Here is a 22,270-nt window from a genome sequence, read left to right as displayed (position 1 = left end):
GATTAAGAAAACGAAAATTTTCCTTGCCAGATAAGAAGACCTAAAGCCATTCAATTATGCCACTTATTGATTTCAATTAGGTGTTCTTGGTCATTGGGCTGACTGTCTGCTGATGAGGGTTTTTCCCACATGAGGAGGAAATCAGATACAACCACATTTATTTAGTTTTGGATAGTTGCAGAGAGCTGCAGATAATTTGAGAAAAAGTCTCTCGAACTTCAATTTGCTTTGGTAGAGTAAGGTGGCTTTTTTCCAACGGATCCTGTGCCAGGTATCCAGGGCATGGTCTGCTAAGGTGTGGGTAAGTGGTGTTAAAATTCTTTGTATTCGGTGGGAAGCATAGCCATTGGCCAAAAAAAGTTTTTTTTTTTTTTTTTTTTTTTTTTTATGTAGGTGAGTTCTGTGTTGAGTGTATGGTTATCTAAAATTAATTTTGCCCAGTAAACTAGGATTTTTATATTCCCAAATTCTTGGGGGGGGGGGGGGATGACTGTTGATGGATGTATACCTGTGTGTGTGTATGTTTTTTCTGTAGACTGTGAAGGTCAGGGATCCATTTGGTTGTCTTCCAACTAAGAAGGGGCAGACTAGTGTTACTTTCTATTTCTGTCATGAATTGGATCCTTGAATATTGCTGTTCAAATGGGAAGGAAAAGAGTGTAGGGTGTCCCAGTCATGTGACCAAATTGCAAACACATTGCCCACATAGTGTAGCTAAATAGTGTGTTTAAGGGGGGGGGGGAGAATTTAGGGCATTCTTTTCAAATGTTTCCATTAAAAAGTTATCCAGATGGGGGGGGGGGGGGGCATGGCTGTATCCTCGATTTGTTTGTAGACATTTTCCTTGCCAAACAAAATAGCCCTTGTTAATAGTGAAATGAAAAATGGCTGAGATATCAGAAGGAAATTATGCTTGGATAAGTGCCAAGCTTAAAGTTGGATATTTATGAGTAAGGAGGATTTTGAACAGTCAACATCCAAGGATCCAATTCACAACAGAAACAGAAATTAACAGTCTGCCTTTCCTAGACACCAGTTGCAAGACAACCAAATGGATCCCTTACCTTCAAGTCTATAGAAGACCCCCCCATGTGCATGTGTGGGAGGGATTCTATATATGAATGGCTGTATCTACACAGTCAAGTCGCATCACCCCCCCCCCACCCCAACAATCTGGGACTTGCTCAGATAACTGCATTCAACACAGAACTCACTCACATGAAACACTTTTTTTTTAATGCCTACACCTCCCACCAAATACAAAGAATTTTAATACCACATACCCACAGCATTCCTCTCCCGCCTTCCAAACCAATTACAAGAAATCTATCATCATCCCCTATATCCATTATGTCTCAGAAAATGTGGCCAAGATATTAAAAAAGCACAATCTTGTTACCACCAATAAACCGCACAAAAAGCTATCAGTCCTTATCTGCTCCCCCAAAGACTAGCTACAACCTCTGGATTTACCTGGAGTTAACCAGGTACTCTGCAGCTGCAACCTTTCTTATTATGGCCAAAGTAGGACAGCCACCATCCATGTATCATATCAGAGCACCAAGATTATATCCAATTCCACCATTACGGCTGCTCGGAATTGGTCACACCATGCCCTGGATACCTGACACATGATCCATTAAAAAAAAAAAAAACCACCTTACTTCACCAAAGCAAATTGAAATTCGAGACTTTTCCTCCAATCAGCTGCAGCTCTCAGCAACTATCCCAACCTAAACAAATATGGTTGTATCAGATTTCCCACTCATATGGGAAAACAACCAAGAACACTCAACCAAAGCCAATAAGTGGCACAATTGTAGGACTTTAGGTCTTCCTGTATCTGTTTTTTTTTTTTTTTTTTTTTTTTTTCCCACCTCTGGTACTGAAGTGTGCCTGTGTGCACGTGTCTAATACAAGTGTATTAATCCCTGATGATGCAAATTTGACTTTGGAAAAATATAGGATAATAAGTAAATAATTTTATTTATTAACAAATTTGTTAATTTCCTTAAACAATATAACAATGCTGGAAAATCAACGTATAAATCAATCCTTATTTTCCCTCTTTCATACTCTCCCCCTCCCTATATCTGTGGGTTCTGTGCCATACCTTCCACTTCTCACTAATAAATACCAATTTCTTTGCACTCTCTCATAATAATGTGAATTGATATCTCATTTAATCCCATTGCCATATTTGTGCTGATGCAATATCTTAAGTATCTTATCCTTCCAATTCATCAACCTCTATCCTCACATCTGTTCCAGAGATCCTTGCAAAATGGTCACTCTGATATGATAACTACATCCTCTGTCCAAAAAGAAACTGAACTTTTGACAGAAAATAAAACACAGGCCAATTATAATTATTCAAATCACTTATTTCAATCAATATACTCTCCCTCTGCTTCGATATAGCGTTTGGCACAGTCAATTAATTTGTTAAGAGGTTTTTTATATCGGTTTTTGGGATACTGTTGAGGGCCGTGGTTACTGCCGCTTGAACATTTTCAATGGTGTCGTATCGCTTTTCTTTCATCGGCAAATGAAGTCGAGGGAAGAGAAAGAAGTCAAGGGGTGCTAAATCAGGTGAATACTGCGAGTGATCCAACACACAAACTTGGTTTTTGCTCTAAAACTGCCTCACAATGTTCAAATGATGAGATGGTGCATTATCGTGCAAAACTGACCAGCTGCCTGCATCACAATATTCATGCTGTATGTGACGAATTCTTGCTATCAATCGCTTCAAAACTTCGAGATAAAACTCATCATTGACTGTTTGGCCAGGCGGAACGAATTCTTTGTGATAATGCCCTTGGAAATGTAGAAACAAATCAGCATTGTCTTTACTTTTGACTTCTCCAAGTGACTTTTTCTCAGATGCACCACTTCTGGTGTCTCAACTCAGCACTCTGGCACTTTGTTTCAGGCTCATATTCAAAACTCCATGTTTTGTCACCAGTAACAATCATTTCGAGGAAGCTTGAGTCCTTACGAGCAGTTTTAATGAAGTCCTTGCAGTGTTCAATCCGATACATTTTTTGGTCGTTGGTCAACTTGTGGGGAACAAATCACGAATTCGATTTATGAAGGCCCAAACTCTCGGTCAAAATATTGTGCACAGTTGATTTTGGAATCCCCAATTCATCTTCAATCAATCTCACGGACGATTTTGGATTTTCTTTGACGAAATCATGCACTTTTTGGATGTTAACTTCGCTCAGTCCAGTTTTTGGATGACTGGCTTTTTGTCGTCCTCAAGCATCTCATGGCCACTTTGAAATCGTTTAAACCACTTGTAAACTTGAGCATGGGATAAGCATTCATCACTGTATGCTTTTTGAAGCATTTGATGCATTTCAGTAAAACTTTTACCAAGTTTAACACAAAAGTCAATCGCAGCTCTCTGTTTGAAACTCATTTTCCGACCGTTCGCCAAAACACAGTCACTCATGGCACTATAACTCTGCTTCTAATGAAACAAATGTCAAACAGTTGACACAACACCAATGAAGGTTGTCGCTTTTGACAGCAAAAAGATACAATAGGTGGCCCCACAAGTTTCTTCCATTTTCGAAAAGTTCGGTTTCTTTTTGGACAGAGGGTGTATTTTGTATGCTAATATCACCTTGCAAGTTCCTTCTATCCATCAACCATTTTTTCTTTTTTCTTGCTACATAGTGTAGAACTCTTCTGAATTTTCTTTGGACTCCTTGGATTATTTCATCTTATTATCTGATTTTCCTTTCTTGCCTGAGCCTTTTACTTCCCATGAGCTTGCTGATCATCTTTCTCTTTATATACTCTGCTCAATTTAAGTTCCTGCTTAATAATACTACTCAACCATTAACTTTTACCTGAATTTTTATCCTTCCAACCTCCAGCACCATGACATAAGAATCTACAAGAGAAGGATGTTCCATCCTACCTTTGCAGATTCTAATTCATAGAAACTTCATAAATTACACTGAATAATATTATAGTCTTTACTTAATTGACTATCAGTATTTCTTGGTGTTCACTAAGCATTTATTAATGAGAAGACTTCTCATACATTATAGAAATGTGGAAATGCAGATGATAATTTTGTAATTTCATAATTTCTGGAGAACTTGGGGGGGGGGGAAGCACATCACTGTTCATACATCAGTCCCTTCAGAAATTGTTTTCTGTTCATATATGATTTCATATTACAGAATTAGACAAATATTTTTACACTGCCAACATCTGCATGCCTTTTATTCATATAAAGGCACAGTAATAAACTATGAAGTTTTATAGTCTTTCTCTCTAAAATTCATCTACTCAAAACATTTTCAAATGTTTCACAAAGTTTGTAGCAACATCTCCAACATTTATATGCTTAATTGCATTTCATATTAAAATGTATGTATTTCTTCATCTATAGCATTATTACCCAGAAAGAAAACATGATATTAAACAAAATTAAATTTAACAAAATTAAAATTCAACAAAATTAAATGAAATGTGTATTGAAAAAAAAACTTACATTATCATATTTGGTGGCTGGTTTGACCATCTGGGTGTACTATGATTTAATAAGAAATTAGCACACTCACAGAATTCTTGTAATACATCAGTCCTTATAGTATAAACAAGTATAACTATTATTTTGATAATATTTAGCTAAGTATCTACTTTTAAATTAATCCATTACAGAGTGTTGAATAGGACACTCTCTGTGATGGGTTAATTTGAACTCATGCTAACTATATTCGTTTTCTGAATTTGCTTTGAGAATGAGACTAATATTTTCTTACTATCTATTAATGTTGCTAAAATGTATAATTCCATTAAGACCTATAAATACAACACACTTTGAGGACAATATATGACTGTATATTGATACTGTTGTACATCTCATTAGACATAGCATCTTAAATCAAAATCTTTGAATGCAATGTTTTCCTTTCAAAAGGATGAGTTTTTGTAACTTCCATCTTTGGAAGTTACAAAAGGAGGCCGTGCACAAGAGGGTGGTTGAACCTTGGAATGCATTGCCTGAGAGAGTGGTTGGAGCAGAAACGGTCAATGGGTTCAAGGAGTGAATGATAAGCTATGTTTCCTAAAAACAACCTCCCACGACGAGTCTTTCGACTCCATGGAGGCCTGGATGATGATAATAATAATGAGTTTAAGAAACATTTTTGCACACACAACAAAAACTAGCTGACAGGCAACAAAGACAAGATACTAGAAGCATATAAATTATTAAAGGGATTTTATAGGATTGACACTGAAAACTTTTCCGTGCATGGCAGGAAGAGAGAACAAAGAGTCATCATTGCTGGAAATTGGGTAAGTGTGGTTAGCAACGATGTTAAAACTACATATTTTTTCTTAGAGGGTGGCAAATGGGTTGCCAGAAGCAGGTGCATGTGCTTCATCAGTGAACGAGTTTAAGGAGAGGTATGACAGGTACTGTGTGATAAAGAAAACAGTTCAGCATTTTTCTGTTTAGAAAAATGCTAAACTCTTTTATGGAATTTTTGAGTCAAGACTAAGAAAAGACTAAGTGCACTATTTAGAATGATGACACTGAAGAATATGAACAGAGTATTTGTCTGCTATGAACTTGTGAAATTTTTTTTCACAAGCAGGGGAAAGAATGTTACTTTAGCTGAGGTAGATATAAACCTCACTGTTCCTGTGCTTTACATAATATTTCATATCATAAGATCCCTCATAACTGACTATTACCAAACTGTCACAAATAACACAATCATACTCTCATCCTTTTATAAAACATTTCTGCCTTTAAATTATCAGAGAACATTCATAATTTGAACTCACTTTAGGGTGAACATAAATCATCCCACCCCAGCAGCAGTATCTTATATTCAACTTTTATGCTGCTTTCCAGCCTTTGTGGGATATCTGGTGCTTGCAGATAGCAACAAATATATAATACACTGGTGTTCAAAAGTTAAGAACTACATCTTACCTGTATATGAAAAAATTTATGACTACAGGAAAATGTGAACATAAATTTATTCCCAGCATACTAGTAAATTATACTGCACAAAAAATGACATCAATTTCGTACAAATTAAATTGCAATACATTTTTGCAAAAGTTACAAATTTCCTAAGGACATAGTTAAGGAATTAATGTATAGTGCTTATAGAAAACTATGTGGAGAGATATTTCAGTATGGAATATGTCCACCTCTGAACTGCAATGCAGCTCTCAAAATGCTGGGTGCTTAGCACCAAGTGATTCAGGAGTTCTTCAGGCAAACTGACCCACTCCTCTTTCAGAGCAAAGAGGAGGCCTTGTTTGTTTTCGGGAGGGAAATTTCGAGCAGCAATGCATCTCCTGTGTCTCAAATGTGTTCTATGGGATTAAGATCTGGGGGAGCATGTTGGCCACTTGATTCAATTGATATCCTCTCTCCAAAAGTATCTACACTGCTCATGTAGGATTTGATGTGGCCTTGTCATCCATGAAAATGAATTATTCACCTAAAGCACCATGCAACAATCGAACACAACATTCAAAAACTTTGTTGCAATATCATTTACCAGTCACAGTCCCCCCTTTCCAGCACTTGTAGCTCAGTGCGTCCATTAAGCATAATGCCTCCCCACACCATGACCCCTGCACCACCGTATTTAGCCCTTTCAAGAATATTCTCATGATAGCAAGCAGTACCACTTCATGCTAGATCAAGTGTCATCTAAAATTGGAGGAAAGAAGAAAACGACTTATCTATAAAGAGTACATTAACCTATTGGTGTCTTGTCCAATTTTTATGGATACAACACCACTGAAGATGTGTGTTATGATTAGCTATGGGTAAAGGGATGCAAACTACAGGCCTTTGGGCACATAGACCTACTTGTTGCAGATGTCTTGCCACAGTTTGTCGAGATATCCACATAGCTGTACTTGAATGGAGGTGTGACTTGCAAACTGACCTGCTGTGGTGCTACAATTATGTTTTGCTGTTATAACCAAAAATCAGTCTTCATGCTCCATGGTAGAGCAGGGGTGACCTATTAGCAAATGTCTGGAACACATTCCATTGGTTTGAAATGCTGCCCAGAGCCTGGTACAATACACAGTCTTCAAGCTTTCCAATAATTCTTCCCTACGTGAAATCATCTAGATCAGTGGTTTCCGAAAGGGTCGATATAACATTGTTAGGGGTCGATAGAAAAATATAAGACACCATTGTACGGGTAATATTTAATTCGGTTAATTTGGATTACCTCCATCCTGAATGACAACGTAATTAAGAGTCAATTGTGGGAACAGTGACATGAATAGGACCTGTAAGATGGAGCAAGGTCATGAAAATAGTTACGGAGGCCAATCAAGTAGGCCAAAATGACGTATTTACCAATAAATGGATGTCGGTGGTTCCCACCCGGCCAGCGCAGCGGGAGCAAGATTGCAACATGTGCGTGGTTGCTTATTTACTCGTACTTAAACGTATTCGATTCTAGTCTCATTTTTGCACATCGACATACAAGTGAGCGTTAATGTTCTGAAATTCATTAACATACATATTATAATTCAATCGTTATTCATTCAAGAACTAAACTTCTCTATGTTGAAGAGTTGAGCAGGGCTGGTAGTAATACCAGTGATATTAATACCAGTAGTTATTAATATCACTAGTAATACCAGTGATATTATTAGTAATAGTAATATAATAATATATACTATATTATACATACAATAAATACTGCAACTATAAAACAAACGATCGAAAAACTCACATAAGCATCTTTTTTGCTTATCCTATTATAATTACGTAATAATAAAATAGAGGGGGTCGATAAAAAGTCGAGAAACGTTGAAGGGGTCAACAGTCAAACAAGTTTGGCGACTCCTGTTCTAGATGATGTCTTTGAGACATTACAAGACATCCAAATTTGTAACTTTATTCCTTCAAATCAGACTCAAAATCAGTTATACAAATTGCCACAAGATGATTTGTATGAATTTACAGCTGTAATCTTCAAAAACAGTTTGTCTTTAGGTTCTGGACACCATATATGTGTGTATTATGTACATAACAAAGCATAAGAATAATGAGGTTCATAAAGAATTTTCATGCCAGGAAGACTTTTTTGATCTAAATAAATCTGATCTTAAGTCCGTTTGGAGAATGTATGGTAATGTTTGTTCAATGCACCTTTAGCTTAAAGCAATAATAAAAACCTATTACCCAGCTATAAAATCATGCTGGGGGTTATCACGAGTCAAATACATTTAGAAATTAAGTGACACCTCCAAGGACTCAGAGAGCATAACACTCCACACAAATCTCTACTTAATCCTCCATCTACATACAACACTATCTACTGCCCATCTGAATAATATATTTTTTTCTGTAAATTGCATGTTCTTTGGTCAGTCTGCCTGTATATGCAGGATCAAACTCTTCTGAAAGAAAAAATCCGGCTACCTCCATGTGAGATTAGCTTTAATTGAAAAATCCCATATAAAGATTCCTCTCATTACAATGAGAATCAAGCTTATATCTTTTCCAAGGCACAATGTCCTTGATTCTTCCAATAGCACATGGAGGTTATTTATTTATTTTTTTAGATAAGCATTTTAAAACTTATTTTGAAAACATTAAAAAAAAATCGTAACTATTTCAGTAGAATGTTTTGATATTTTGTAATTGCTATCCAAAGTTATACTTTTAAATTATGCATTAGTATTTTCAACCAGAAAGGGAACGAATAAAGATAGTCAAATATAGCTCAGATTTCTTGGATGTTGAACAAACTAATAAGGATAGAGAGGTTATTCATCTTTCTAAGGCTTTAATAAAGACTATGTCTAGATTGCATAGAGATGAAGAAGTGAAAAAGATCCAGAGATAAGTGACAAGATAAGGAACTTTCTGTAGGCCTGTCATATAGGAAGGACTGAGGGTCTATGAGTTATAAGCTAGCAGACAAAAAACAGGGGATATGACAGAAAGGAATTTTATATGATTAATGGGACTTTTTTTAGTAGATGGTAAGAAGGGAAAGAACAAGTGGTCACCTCTGAAAATTGAATAAGAATGTGGTCTGCAAATGTGTAAGGATTAGATGTCTTGAAGGATGGTGAATTTTCAGAAAGTAACCCATTCTGACCATTTTGAGTGCTGCTTCAGTGAATTCAAGAAGTATAACTATTGTATGAATAATGGTCAGTACATGCCTCACGAGTCCAGCTCTATGGAGATGCCCACGAAAATAATTAATGAAACTTTTTAAGATTAAGTTAGTAATATAATTTGCCTGTTTCAATTTGTTGATTTCACTGACTTTGACAAAGGCCTAATATCAACATTATAGGAGAGGTGTTTTTTTTTTTGTTTGTTTTACTTCTACATATGCTGGTCTGATATTTTTTTTTTGGATGGGGGAGGGGGACATGATAGATGTCGCCATTTAACCTCCATTCAGTTATAGACATAAAACTCTTCATATTCCTGATATGTATCCTCAGAGGGTGTACAAGAGAATTATGATAGTACATGAAAAAGTTACATAATTACTAACTTCTGATCAACAATTTCCCTCCAAATTAATCTGTTATCCGTCAAAATTCCAATATTATCAGATGTTATATTTCTGTCTTTTAAGGCACTTTTTACTGTAACAATCCACCTACATCTTGGTCTTCCTCTGGGTCGTTTTCCTGCCAACCTGGCAGAGAACTCTTGTTTTACTAATCTTTCTTCACCCATTCTGTTTGAGTGACCATACCACCTGAGATTAGCTCCACTAACGCATTCCTGGATGCTGACAATGTCAAATTCTTTCCTAATATCCTCGTTTTTAATATGATATTGCCATTGATGCCATCTGTTCATGCCTCTAATCTTTCTCAGGACTCTCATATCTGCAGTCTCTAGTCTTTGGTCAAGTGTTTTACTTCTGACCCAGCTCTCAGATCCATAAGTTATAATTGGTTTGAACACTGTCTTGTATACAGCTAATTTAGTGTTCTGATTAATTTATCTCTTATTCCATATTAAATTATTTAATTGACTTCCCACCATACCAGCTTTGCTGATTCTGTTGTCTATTTCTGTATTGAATTTACCATCGTCACTAAAAATCGTGCCTAAGTAGCCGAAATGTTTTACTTGTTCGACAGGTTCTCCATTCACAACGCAGTTGACATTTTGAATGATTCTGTCTATTTTCATTGTCTTTTTCTTTTTATTGCTGACCTTCATACCATATTTATTACAACAGCTATTCAATTTAGTCAGGAATCTTGCAGACTGTAGTGGATTTATTTAGAAGTATAACATCATCCGCATAAAGCAAAGAGCTGACATTAACATCTCCAATTTCGATATCATGTTTAATATCACTTTCCTTCATAATATGATCCATATAGATAATGAATAACAGAGGGGATAATGTACATCCTCGTCTCACACCAGATTTAACATTAAACTTCTTCCTGTACTTCCTTCAATTCTAACTGCTGACTTACAACTCAAATAAAGACCAAGTATTGCATGATATAATGTCCCATTGACACAATATAACTGTAGCGTATTGAATAGCTTCTCTCTTGGCACCTTGTCATGTGCCTTTTCCAAATCGACAAAACTTAAATACAGATCCTTGTTATATTCCCATCCTTTCTCAACTATTTCTCATAAAGTGAAGATCTGATCCTGACAGCCTCTATTTGGCCTGAATCCATCTTGTTCTTCACCAAGCTTTTCTTCCCCAATTCTTCTCAACCGTTTATCAAATATACTTGCATAAATCTTGCCAGGAACACTCAGTAGGGAAATACCTCTGTAATTCTCACATTCAGTTTTATTTCCCTTTTTATATATGGGTACTATGAGAGCTCTACTCCAATCATCGAGAATTCGTCCCTCTGTCCAGGCTTTCTGAATTATGCAGTGTAGCCAATGTAAGACTTTTATACCACCATACCTCAGCATTTCTGGTGGAATATCATCTACTCCTGCTGCCATTCCACATTTTAAGCCTTTGATGGCTTTTTCTACTTAAAGTATGGATATGTATTCCTGACTGCATGCCAGGTCAGTGTTTTTTACCACTGTGCTGTCATCACTGCTTTGATTCATTTAGCAGTTTTTCAAAGTAATTACTCCACACTTCAAGGATATCTTTTTTCTTCCGTTTTCATGTCACCTTTATCATCTCTAACTCCTTTTACAGCACTCTTTCCTCCATTCCTAAGCTTCTTCAACAACCTCCAGAATATTTTGCCACCTTCTTGATATATATTTTCTATGTTCTTGCCAAAGTCCTCCCATGACAGTGTTTAGCATTCTTGCATTTGTCTCTGTATTCTCTAAGAGCACAAGCTGACTTATTTCCCAGAAACTTTTGATATGCTTTCTTCTTTTCCTTCACTGCCTCTAACTTCCTGTGTCCACCATGGAGTTCTAATTTTTCTATCCTTGCAGACAACTTCACCACATGCCTCTCTAGCTGAATCAATCAGCGCTTTCTTCAAGGCTTGCCACTGAATCTCCAAGGTTTGATTCCTGTTCTCAAACTCTTTCATTTTTTCTTCAATAATCTTTGTGTATTTTAATCTTCAGTTCACATCTGAGAGCTGCTCAACTTTTATTCTCTTTAAAAACTTTCTTGCATGTTATTCTTTTCAATATGAAATTCAATTTTATCCTGCTCAAGACTAAATAGTGATCGCTTCCAATTTCAAATCCTCTGTACACTCTGGTGTCCTGCACCAGGGAGAAAACATCACTATCAACAATAACATAGTCAATGAGACTTTTCTTATTCCTTGCCTCTTCTCTCCATGTGAATTTGTGCTCATTTTTATGTTGGAACATGGTGTTAGTAATAACCATGTCCATGTCCTGAGCAGAAATTCAACAGGTATTTGCCAATTATTATTGGCTTTGCTCTTTTCTCCAAATTTTCCCCAAATATTTTTGTATGTGTGACAATCATTTCCTATTCTGCTATTTAGATCCCCAATAAGGACCAACTTTTCCTTTTTCATTGTGTCAGTTGCTTTTTCTAAAGCCACAAAAAATTCCTCCACTTCTACATTAGTAGAACCTTCTGTGGGACCATAGGCACAAATAAGTCTCATTGTCCAGTTTCCCATTCTCATATTTGCCCAAATTACTCTACATGAGACTGACTGTCATTCAAGAAGATTAGCCTCGTATTTTGTGTTGAATACTATGGCTACTCCTTGTTTTTCTTGATTGTCATTGCCTGAATATAACATTTTGTATTTATTGCTCAGAAAGATCTCACCAGTTTTTGTCTTTTTTTGTTTCAGTCACCCTATTATGTCGATCTGGTACTTATCTAATTCCTCAGCTAGCTCCATTTCTTTGTTATTCAGGCTTCTTATGTTGATAGTACCGATCTTTAACTCTGGTGATGTTGAGTTGGGGTGTGCTTTCAGATTTGTTCCAGTAGCTGACTTTTCGCTATTCGTCCTTGTTCATTGGCAAAAGCAACGGAGTCCTTGTTTAACCGGGCGATGCCCCAGCCAGCATGAAATTTTTTCATGTTGTAACATCATTTTTTATTTTGGTTTAACCAATAAGAATACAATCTGGTCGGCTAAATCCCAAATTGCCAGCCCATCCTCATCTATTCAGTATCCAAGTAGATACCCAACAGGGTGCACCACGAGAAGGTGAGGAATGGACATTAGGTCAGAAGCCCTGGTCGGTTCTCTGTATTCCTTTAAAAGCTATGTGGAGGTCTCCTCTTAATTATACAGCTTTGACCCTTAAGCACCCCAATTTATTAACATTGTATTAATTTAGTATTGAATTGGAGTGTTTAGAATTTAATGTATTGTATTGTATTTATGAGTTTGATAAACTTTTGCTTATCAAATAATCAGTTGTCTGTAATCGCTATTCAATGCACCACTTGTAAAAACATACGAACCTAGGCGTGGAGGGAGGGGGAAGAAAAGGTTAAGATACGAGATCAAGGTTACGACTTCTAGACTTATTTAGGAATTGCTTCTTGTTTTAAATTTCTTTTTAAACTAAATGTCCTAAATGGAGCAGCTTTAAAAAATAAATGTTTTAGGATACTAAGAGGAGCAAGAGCTTAGATTTCTAGTATGGAAGTGATGATACGCGGAGAAAAGGGATAAGATATATAAAGGAAAGTAAAGTATAAGGGAAATATAGATTTAAATAAGAATGGGACTCAACACTCCCCTAATTTTCCTCAGAACTCTGATATCTGTGGTCTCTAGTTTTGATCAAGTGCTTTTTTTTTTCTAAATGACCTCTCAGATCCATAAGTTAAAACTGGTTTAAATACTGTCTTGTATACTGCTAGTTTGGTGTTTTGGCTAATTTCTTATTCTATATAAATTTTTTCAGGTGGCTACCCACCATACCATCTTGGTTTATTCATTTGCCTATTTCCAGATTTAACCTGCCATCTTCACTAAAAACTGTGTGCCTAAATAGCTGAAATATTATACTTGTTCTATAGGATCTGCATTCAGAATGCAACTGAAGTTTTATGTGCTACTGCCTATTTTCATAGTTTTGCTCTTTATATTGCTGATTTTCATGAAAAATGTGTTACAGCTGTTACTCAATTTAGTTAGAGAATCCTATCTAAATCTAAACACATCTTGCACTAGATGTGTTTAGGAGTACAACATCATGTACATAAAGCAAAAGCTAAGTTTGATATCTCCAATTCTAATATCAGGCCTAATGTCATTTTTTTTTTCATAATGTGATCCGTATAGAGGATGAATAAGTGTGAAGATAATGTGCATATTTGTCTTATCCCTGATTTCACATCAAACCATCTTCCTGTATTTCTTTCTATTCTAATTGCTGACTAGACTGCTTCTTACTCCTCTTTCCAGATCTACAAAACTTAAGTACTAATCCTTGTCATATTCCCACAATTTCTCCACTATTTGTCTTAAAGTGAAAATCTGATCTTGATCAGCTAGTTCTTCTCCAAGTTTCTCTTCCAGAATGTTTCTCAACCTATGCTTGCATAAATCTTACCTGGAACACTTAGTAGAGAAATCCCTCTGTAATTCTCACATTCAGCCTTATTCCCTTTCTACTTCAATCATTGGGAATTTGACTTTCTTGACCAGGCCCTCTGAATTATGCAGTGTAGCCACTGCAAAACTTTTATACTTCCATACTAAAGCATTTCTGGTCAAATATCATCTGTTCAAGCTGTCTTTCCACATTTCAAATTTTTTAATGGTTTCTTCTATCTCAAGTATTGATATGCATTCCTCTTGAAAATTTTCTAGTATAGTTCTGCCAATGCTTAGTTTGTTTAACAGTCTTTCACAGTAATTACTCCAGACATCTAAGATATCCTTATCTACCATACCAGCTTTACTAATTCTATTGTCTATTTCCATATTTAATTTACCATTCTTCACTAAATATTGTGCCTAAATAGTGATTTAGGCACAATATTTAGTGAAGGCACATAAATATTTAGGCACATAAATAATTCTATCTCAAGTATTGATATGCATTCCTCTTGAAAATTTTCTAGTATAGTTCTGCCAATGCTTAGTTTGTTTAACAGTCTTTCACAGTAATTACTCCAGACATCTAAGATATCCTTATCTACCATACCAGCTTTACTAATTCTATTGTCTATTTCCATATTTAATTTACCATTCTTCACTAAATATTGTGCCTAAATAGTGAAATGTTTTGCTTGTTCTATAGGCTCACCATTCAGGATACAGTTGATGTTTTCAATGTTTCTGCCTATTTTTTTTATTGTCTTTGTCTTTTTATTGCTGATTTTCATATAAAATTTATTACAACAATTATTCAATTTAGTCAGGGAATCTTCAGACTTGTGCTGGATTTATTCAAAAGTATGATATCATCTGCATTAACTAAAGAGCTAAGATTAACATAACCAATTTTAACATCAGATCTAATACCACTTTCCTTAATAATGTTATCCATATTGATAATAACAGTGGAGATTGTGCACCCTTGTGACACACCTGATTTTTTCTTCAAACAATCTTTAGTAAGCTGTATATCAACTAACTGCTGACATACAGCTTAAATAGAGACATGTATAGTATTACTTGATATAATGCCCAGTCTACATCACATAACTGAAAGCGTTTTGAAGAGCTTTCCTCTTGACACCTTGTCATATGCCTTTTCAGACCAACACAAAACTTAAATACAATCCTTGTTATATTCCCAAGATTTCTCAACTAATTGTTCTGAAGTGAAAATCTGAACCTGACAACCACTATTTTGCCTGAATCCAGCTTGTTCTTCACCAAGCTTCCCTTCCACAATTTTTTCAGCAGTTTCTCAAGTATATTTGCATAAATCTTACAAGGAACATTCAGTAGGGAAAATGCCTCTGCAATTCTCACATTCAATTTAATTATTATTATCATCTGACAGCTCCAGGAAGTCCAAAGACTCATCGAGGGAGGGCACCAGCTCACACAACTCCATGTCCACCACTCAATCCACCAACTGATAGCAACTACACTAAAGCCATCTACTGCTGACCACCACCACTAATTTTTCCACAGACAATCACAAACATCTATGCCCACAGTGGGATTCAAACCCATGGCCTTTTGGCTGGAGGCTAACCACTCGGCCAATATACTTTATTCCTTTTTTATAGATGGGTACAATTAGAGCTTTGTTGCAATCTCTGCAATTAGATCCTCTGAACTATGCAATGCAGCCACTGTAAAACTTTTATACCTCCATATTTCAGCATTTCAGGCTGAATTTCCACATTTCAGGTTTTTGATGCCTTTTTCTACTTCAAGTATGGATATATATTCCTGACTGCATTCCTCTTGAGTTTTTTACCATCATACTACACTGCTTGTTTCTTTCATTTAACTTTCCAAATAATAACTCCAGACATCTAGAATCTCTCTCTATAGTTTCATGTCACTTTTATTATCCGATTCCTTTTACAGTACTTTTTCTTCTATTTCTAAGATTTTTCAATAGGCTCCAGAATATTTTGCAACCTTCCTGATATTTTTTCTATGTTCTTACGGAAGTCTTCCCATGAAATTTGTTTAGCTAGTTTAACATAGTGCTTTTCTTTCTTACATTTTTCTCTTTATTCCCTAAGAGCACAAACTGAAATTGCTAGGAACTTTCTATATGCTTTCTTCTTTTTCCTGACTGCCTCTAACTTCCTAAGTCCTTCATGGAGTTCTGATTCTTTTATCCTTACAGACAACCTTACTACATGCCTCTCTGGCTGAATCAATGTTTACTTCAGGATTTGCTAATGAATTTCTAAGATTTGGTTGTTGTTTTCAAATTCTTTCATTTTTTCTTCACTGATGCTTGTGTGTTTGAGTCTGCTCACCTCTGAAAGCTGCTTAACCTTGATTTGTTTTAACACTTTCTTACATACTCTTTTTTTCAATATGAAATTCGATTTTATCCTGATCAAAAGTAAATAGTGATCACTTCCTATTTAAAAGCCTCTGTATACTCATGTGTCCTGAACAAGTGGTAAAACATCACTATCAACTGTAATTTAGTCAACAAGACTTTTCTTATTTCTTGCATCTTCTCTCCATGTGAATTTGTGCACATTTTATGTTGGAACATGGTGTTAATAATAACTAATCATGTCATGCACAGAAATCCAGCAGACATTAGACAGCACAAAGCCAATTATTATTGACTTCGTGCTTTTTTCCAAATTTTCCCCAAAACATTTCTATGTCTGGTAATCATCTAGAATAATTAAGCATTTGGTGTGTTTAGAATCCTACAATGTCATGGTCTAGGGCCACTAACATTCAAGAAAATGTATCGCCCATAAAACTCCTGGTAACAAAAATCATTGGAAATGCATATTCTTGAATGTAAGTGCCACTACACTATAGCGTTGTAGGATTCAAAACACACCAATGGATGACATTTTGGGCATACCATGGTTTCACGTATTTCACTGTTTATCACTTTGTACAACGTACAAAGACTGGTGTTCCGTAATACAGAGGAGCTGCTGAATAAATATTCATCAAATAGAAATTACAATCAATATTAACTGAATAAATATTTCATCCAATAGAAATTACAATAATCAATATTAATTTTGATTATAAGAAATATTAATCTACAACAGTTTCTCAACTTTTATTTAATGTTAAGTATCTTTCTCGCTTTCAAACTATACTGGGACAACACAAATTCTGGAATTTAGTGATTCCATTGCAGACGACACAACCCGATCTTAATTAAAACACTTTAATTTGGTACTCTGGTGGAAATGTAACATCCAGTCAAATCGTGATAGTACCATCCTCTGCATTTATGATTACGAATCAATACCATTCGCCAATGTGGCGTTTTTCGTCTTACCTCTAATAAAAAGAAAAAACTTACCTCTAATAAATCATGCACTGATTCTCCTATTAGAATCATGGCTATTTCAGTTTCTTTTATTAACACTTCTTAAAACTTAGTTAAAACAATCACCCAAGACGTTATCCGTCTCGTTATTTTAGGTGCACATACGTTCTTTATAATATGTTGACTAATAAAATATTTGCATCCGAATAAATACAATATAGGAAGGGGGGAGGGAGAGAATTGGGGAACTCACTGCTCGACCTACAGCTGTCGAGTGGTTGCATTGGATGCAGCAATGAGTTTAGCAACATCCTGTTCTGACGAACAAATATGGTAAACAGTGAAGTAACGTTTTCCGTCAACTATTCGGAAATGGTATCACAAGAACTCCACTTCTTTATCAGGAATTTATTTATCTATTTCAACTATTCATCAGGAAGTTCACTCATAGGTATTTCACAAAATATATAACCAATATTTGTATAATACGAGGGAGTTCATCTACAACAGTTTCTCAACTTTTTTTTTTTTGAGTAATCGCCCCCTAAAGGACTAATTCAAGTTTGTTTCTAATCGCCTCCTATAATTTCCTATACCAATATTTTAGTTTCATTAGTGTTTACTGCACTTTTTCCATCAAGTTTCGACTGTGAAACATGATGAAAACGGTCAAATAGGAACGAGAAAATTGCTATATTCTATGACGCCAGCGAGTTATATAGCAGGTCCCACCGAACCACCGTACTACGGAGAAAGCGGCATAGTCTACCGAGACGACGAGAAAGCAGAAGCCTTCGCTGATGCCCTGAGCTGCAATTCGATTCAAACAAACTACACGCATGCGGACTTGCGCTACATTGAAAAAATCTACAGGCATGTCCCCTCTGCACTCCATCAGCCTAGCAGCCGAGAAAACATAAGCTATGCTACACCAAAATAAGTATACAAAATCATCAAAAACCTCAACAACAGAAAGGCCCCAGGTCCTGATGAAATTTCAAACAAAATCATAAAAGCACTCCCTCATAAAACAGTTATGCATCTAGTGGATATCATCAATGCGATATTAAGACTCAATTACTTCCTCACTCGCTGGAAGAAGGCAGACATATCCTCATCCATAAACCAGGGAAAGCACCTCAATTCCCCCAGAATTACGGACCTATCAGCCTACTATCAGGTCTGGGAAAAATCGCCGAAAAAGTAATATTAAACCTTATTTAAATTAAGGGGATATTAAATTCCACATTGTTTCAAAACCGAATAAAGATTGGAATCAGAGAGTTTCATGCCAAATATAGTAAACTATAAAGTATCGGCGATCACTAGCGTGAGCTAATGCAAGTGACCCTAGTACGTAGTACAATACCGGACAACTCGTAGCAAAGGTGGCAAAGTTCTGATCGCTATTCTTAGGTATTTTCCATAATGTAAAAACACATTTCCTAGGAAATGTATGCTGTTATTACATTATGGCGGGGAGGTCACTAACCAGACCGGTTTCGGCCTTTTTTGAGGCTTCATCAGTGAGCAGCTAGACCAAATTAATACCAAAGTGGATAGCGAAAAGAACTTATACTCTGCTATACGAGTTTCCAAACAGGTGCAACCATTAAGTTACTTAAATATAAAGAGCTAATAAGCTTCATTTCGGCGATGTAAGCATTATTTAAATTATTAGCTCTTTATATTTAAGTAATATTAAACCGCCTAAAGAGACGAAACAGATAAGATCGACTTAATCCCGAAAGAACAATTTGGAATTCGTACAAGCCACAGCACAACAGGTCCACAGACTTATAGAATTCATAACTACCGCATTCAACGGGAAACAACACACAGGTGCAATCTTCCTGGACGTGGCGAAAGCCTTCGATAAAGTGTGGCATAAAGGCCTCATCCACAAACTAATAATAAAAAAAAATCAGCTATCGTCTTTTTATTCCCGTATATATAGGGAGTAGGCGAGGCCGTTTTTCAGCCCTATCTAACCTTTGGAGACTGAGTGGGCAGTTCAATCTCCACTTGTACCCAATCAGAGATAGCTGGCCTAAGGCTATCACTAATTAAGCGGCACGCAGTGAAGAGTGACGGCTCAACAAGTGCCGCCACCACAAACTAATAACTGTGAAATAACCACTAAACCTCACCAAAATAATAGAATCTTATCTGAAAGACCGATTATTTCAAGCTAAGTTATGTGGCCTCAGATCCTTCGCAAGAAGCATCGCAGCAGGTGTCCCGCAAGGCTCCTTCCTATCGCCGCTACTCTTTAGCATTTATATCTCAGACGTCCCAGGCACTGCATCAACCACCGTGGCTTTCTATGCAGATGACATGGCGAATACTGACCAGATCACTGAGACCACATCTTGCCACACAACGATTAAAAAACGCAACAACAAATCTCGAAATATGGTTTCAAAAGTGGAGGATAGATGTTAACGCTGACCAGAGTATGGCCATACTCTTTACAAGGAGGAAAGCAACCCACCACGAAGCAGTCACAATGTTCCACACTGATATCCCATGGCAAAAAGTAAAATATCTAGGAATCAAACTACACAACCGACTCAGCTTCAAGCCTAACCCCCCCACATCTCGCACTCCTGCAACAAAGCTAACTCAGCCATAACCCCAACTCTACCCTCTCCTCAACCGAAGAAGCAAAGTCAGTACAGAAAACAAATTAAGAATATACAAGGCAATCATCAGACCCACACTAACGTACGGATCGCCGGCATGGAGCCACACCTCCCCCAGCAACGTCAAAAGACTACAGGCACTCCAAAATAAACGCCTTCGAATGATCTTCGATGCCCCGTGGTTTGTTAAGAACACTCTCCTCCACCAAGACGCCAACATACCTGACATGCCTACGTTTCTCATCCAGACTGCTGCGAAGTACCTTCGCTCAGGCACCAGTCCATCCCAACCAACTCATTCGAGAATCATCAAACTACGATGAAAACGACAGATGGAGACACAAACGCCCGAAGGCAGTTCTGATCACCGACTCAAACGATTCTACACAGCCCTAACTTGGGCGAGCCAGGTGCTCAAAATTTTTTCTCTATAAATAATCCAAATCTAAGGATGGAGGGATAGAAGTCCAAGGGATTGACGTCCATCTCGCCATAGAACTCAACAGTATATATACCCATTATCTTTCGTCTAGCAGCGTTACAATGCTGACTGGCATTGATTTCTAACATTTTTGCGACGAGAAACTAATTATCTTCCCGAAAAAAATAATTTTTGTACCCCGTTCAGAACCACTGATCCACAAACTGTTTATCTATTATATAATTTATTATCCACTATATTATATATAATATGAAATTGCCGAGATCCAACTGGATATGTGAACGAAAGAATTATTGAAGCAAAGTACGGTTTCAGGAGTATTATTATTATGTAACTCCTTTAAGTACTCAATAGCGGAAGACACTCGACTCCATATAATCCACCATCTACGTTTCTTAATCTTCATTCTAATTCCAGAAATGAAAACATCTGTATAGGAAGTTGGATTAGTCATTTGTAATGTCAATTCAATAGTACACAGAAAATGGCCCGAATTTCTAGTTGTTTGCACTTTCAGATAAACAAATTAACTATTGATAAGCAGGGCCGACTCAGACGTCGGTTTTTCAGGCCTCAGACCGAGGCCCCGTGCTCAGAGGCGCCCTGCACTTTCAAATTTCTAAGAAAATTTGATAATAGAATTTTTGATGTTTCAGAATGCATTAATATGGGAAATATTTTAATATATATGTATTTAATGTTTGTAAATTACCTTTAATAAAATTACGATTTTTTTGATAAAAAAATTATTTTTTTGCAGATATTTTGGGACCGTACTAATAACTTTTTCTCGAGATCCCGCAAAACCTCCAGCGGGCCCTGTTGATAAGTGATAGGCACATTTTACTTTTAAATACATTGCTTGGAAAGACGTTAACGGACACAACATGGGCAAATTGCATCGTGCCATGTAACGAGTCACGTGTTTCTAGCCGATATAAACTGGAGGAATGAGATGCTCCTAAATCAATGTCAACTGTGTCCGGGTGAAAGGGCTGCGAGAAGGGAACCGACGGAGATTGAAAGAGGTGTTGTGATAGCATAGCTATATAACTATCACAATACCTCTGCAATATGGCATCCTGTTCGGCAAACTGTTGACAAATTCGGCTATCCCAGGTCCACTGCGGGTAGCATTTCCAGTGGACGACCCACCACACTCACCGAACTTGACCGTAGGGTGTTACGAAGGATAATAAGTCAAAACGGTCATTCATCAGCCGACACGATGAATGTGGAGTTCTGTGCATCGACTGGAACATGAATCTGCACAAAAACATTCAGAACCGCAACATGCAAGTTTTCAGTAGTACAAAGAGCATGCACACTGGGACGTGGAGGCTTGAAAGCCGTGTTATGGAGAGACGAATCACACTACATCCTCTACCGAGTAGACGGACAAGTGTGGGTATGGCGAATGCCTCTTACCAGAGTGCGTAATCCCCCAACTAAGAAATTCAGAGGTAGCAGTGCAATAGTTTAGTCCTAGTTTTCCTGGCTTGTCCTCCGACCTTTGTGGTGCCATGAACATTGAATCCCGAGAAGTATCTGAAGCTTCTGGACAATGAATTGCTTCCTACCTTTTTGGCATTTCTACAGAACCGACTATTGTCTCTTTCAGCAAGGCAAAGCAACAACAACATAAGGTTGCTGCTGTAATTGCATGGGTTTGTGCACATGAACATCACCACACTTGACTGACCTCCACAGAGCCCTGATCTCAACCCTGCTGAACATCTGTGGGATAAACTGGAGCATCGTGTGAGGTCAAGCGACGTCCGCCCAACAACGGTCCAGAATCTCATTACA

General features: G+C 36.9%; 1 protein-coding gene across 5 annotated transcripts in view; it reads right to left on the bottom strand.

Moving 5' to 3' along the window:
* The window catches only part of Mctp (multiple C2 domain and transmembrane region protein), a 642,744-nt gene that overhangs the window by 299,393 nt on the left and 321,081 nt on the right, over positions 1-22,270 (bottom strand). For 4 of the 5 annotated variants that reach the window (XM_090402333.1, XM_090402331.1, XM_090402329.1 and 1 more), the window contains one exon: positions 4,517-4,555. The exons of the other annotated variant lie outside the window; for it this stretch is intronic. In XM_090402333.1, the coding sequence (XP_090258459.1) occupies positions 4,517-4,555 (39 nt within the window). The remainder of the gene's footprint in view (positions 1-4,516; positions 4,556-22,270) is intronic. 5 annotated transcript variants of the gene reach the window in all.

The sequence above is a fragment of the Typopeltis vanoorti genome, chromosome 13 (genome assembly GCF_054136105.1).
Source record: "Typopeltis vanoorti isolate ZY-2024b chromosome 13, IOZ_Tvanoo_1.0, whole genome shotgun sequence".
NCBI classification, from domain to species: Eukaryota; Metazoa; Arthropoda; class Arachnida; order Uropygi; family Thelyphonidae; genus Typopeltis; species Typopeltis vanoorti.
Note: the sequence above shows the minus strand (reverse complement) of the source record. Positions and strands in the feature narration are given on the sequence as shown.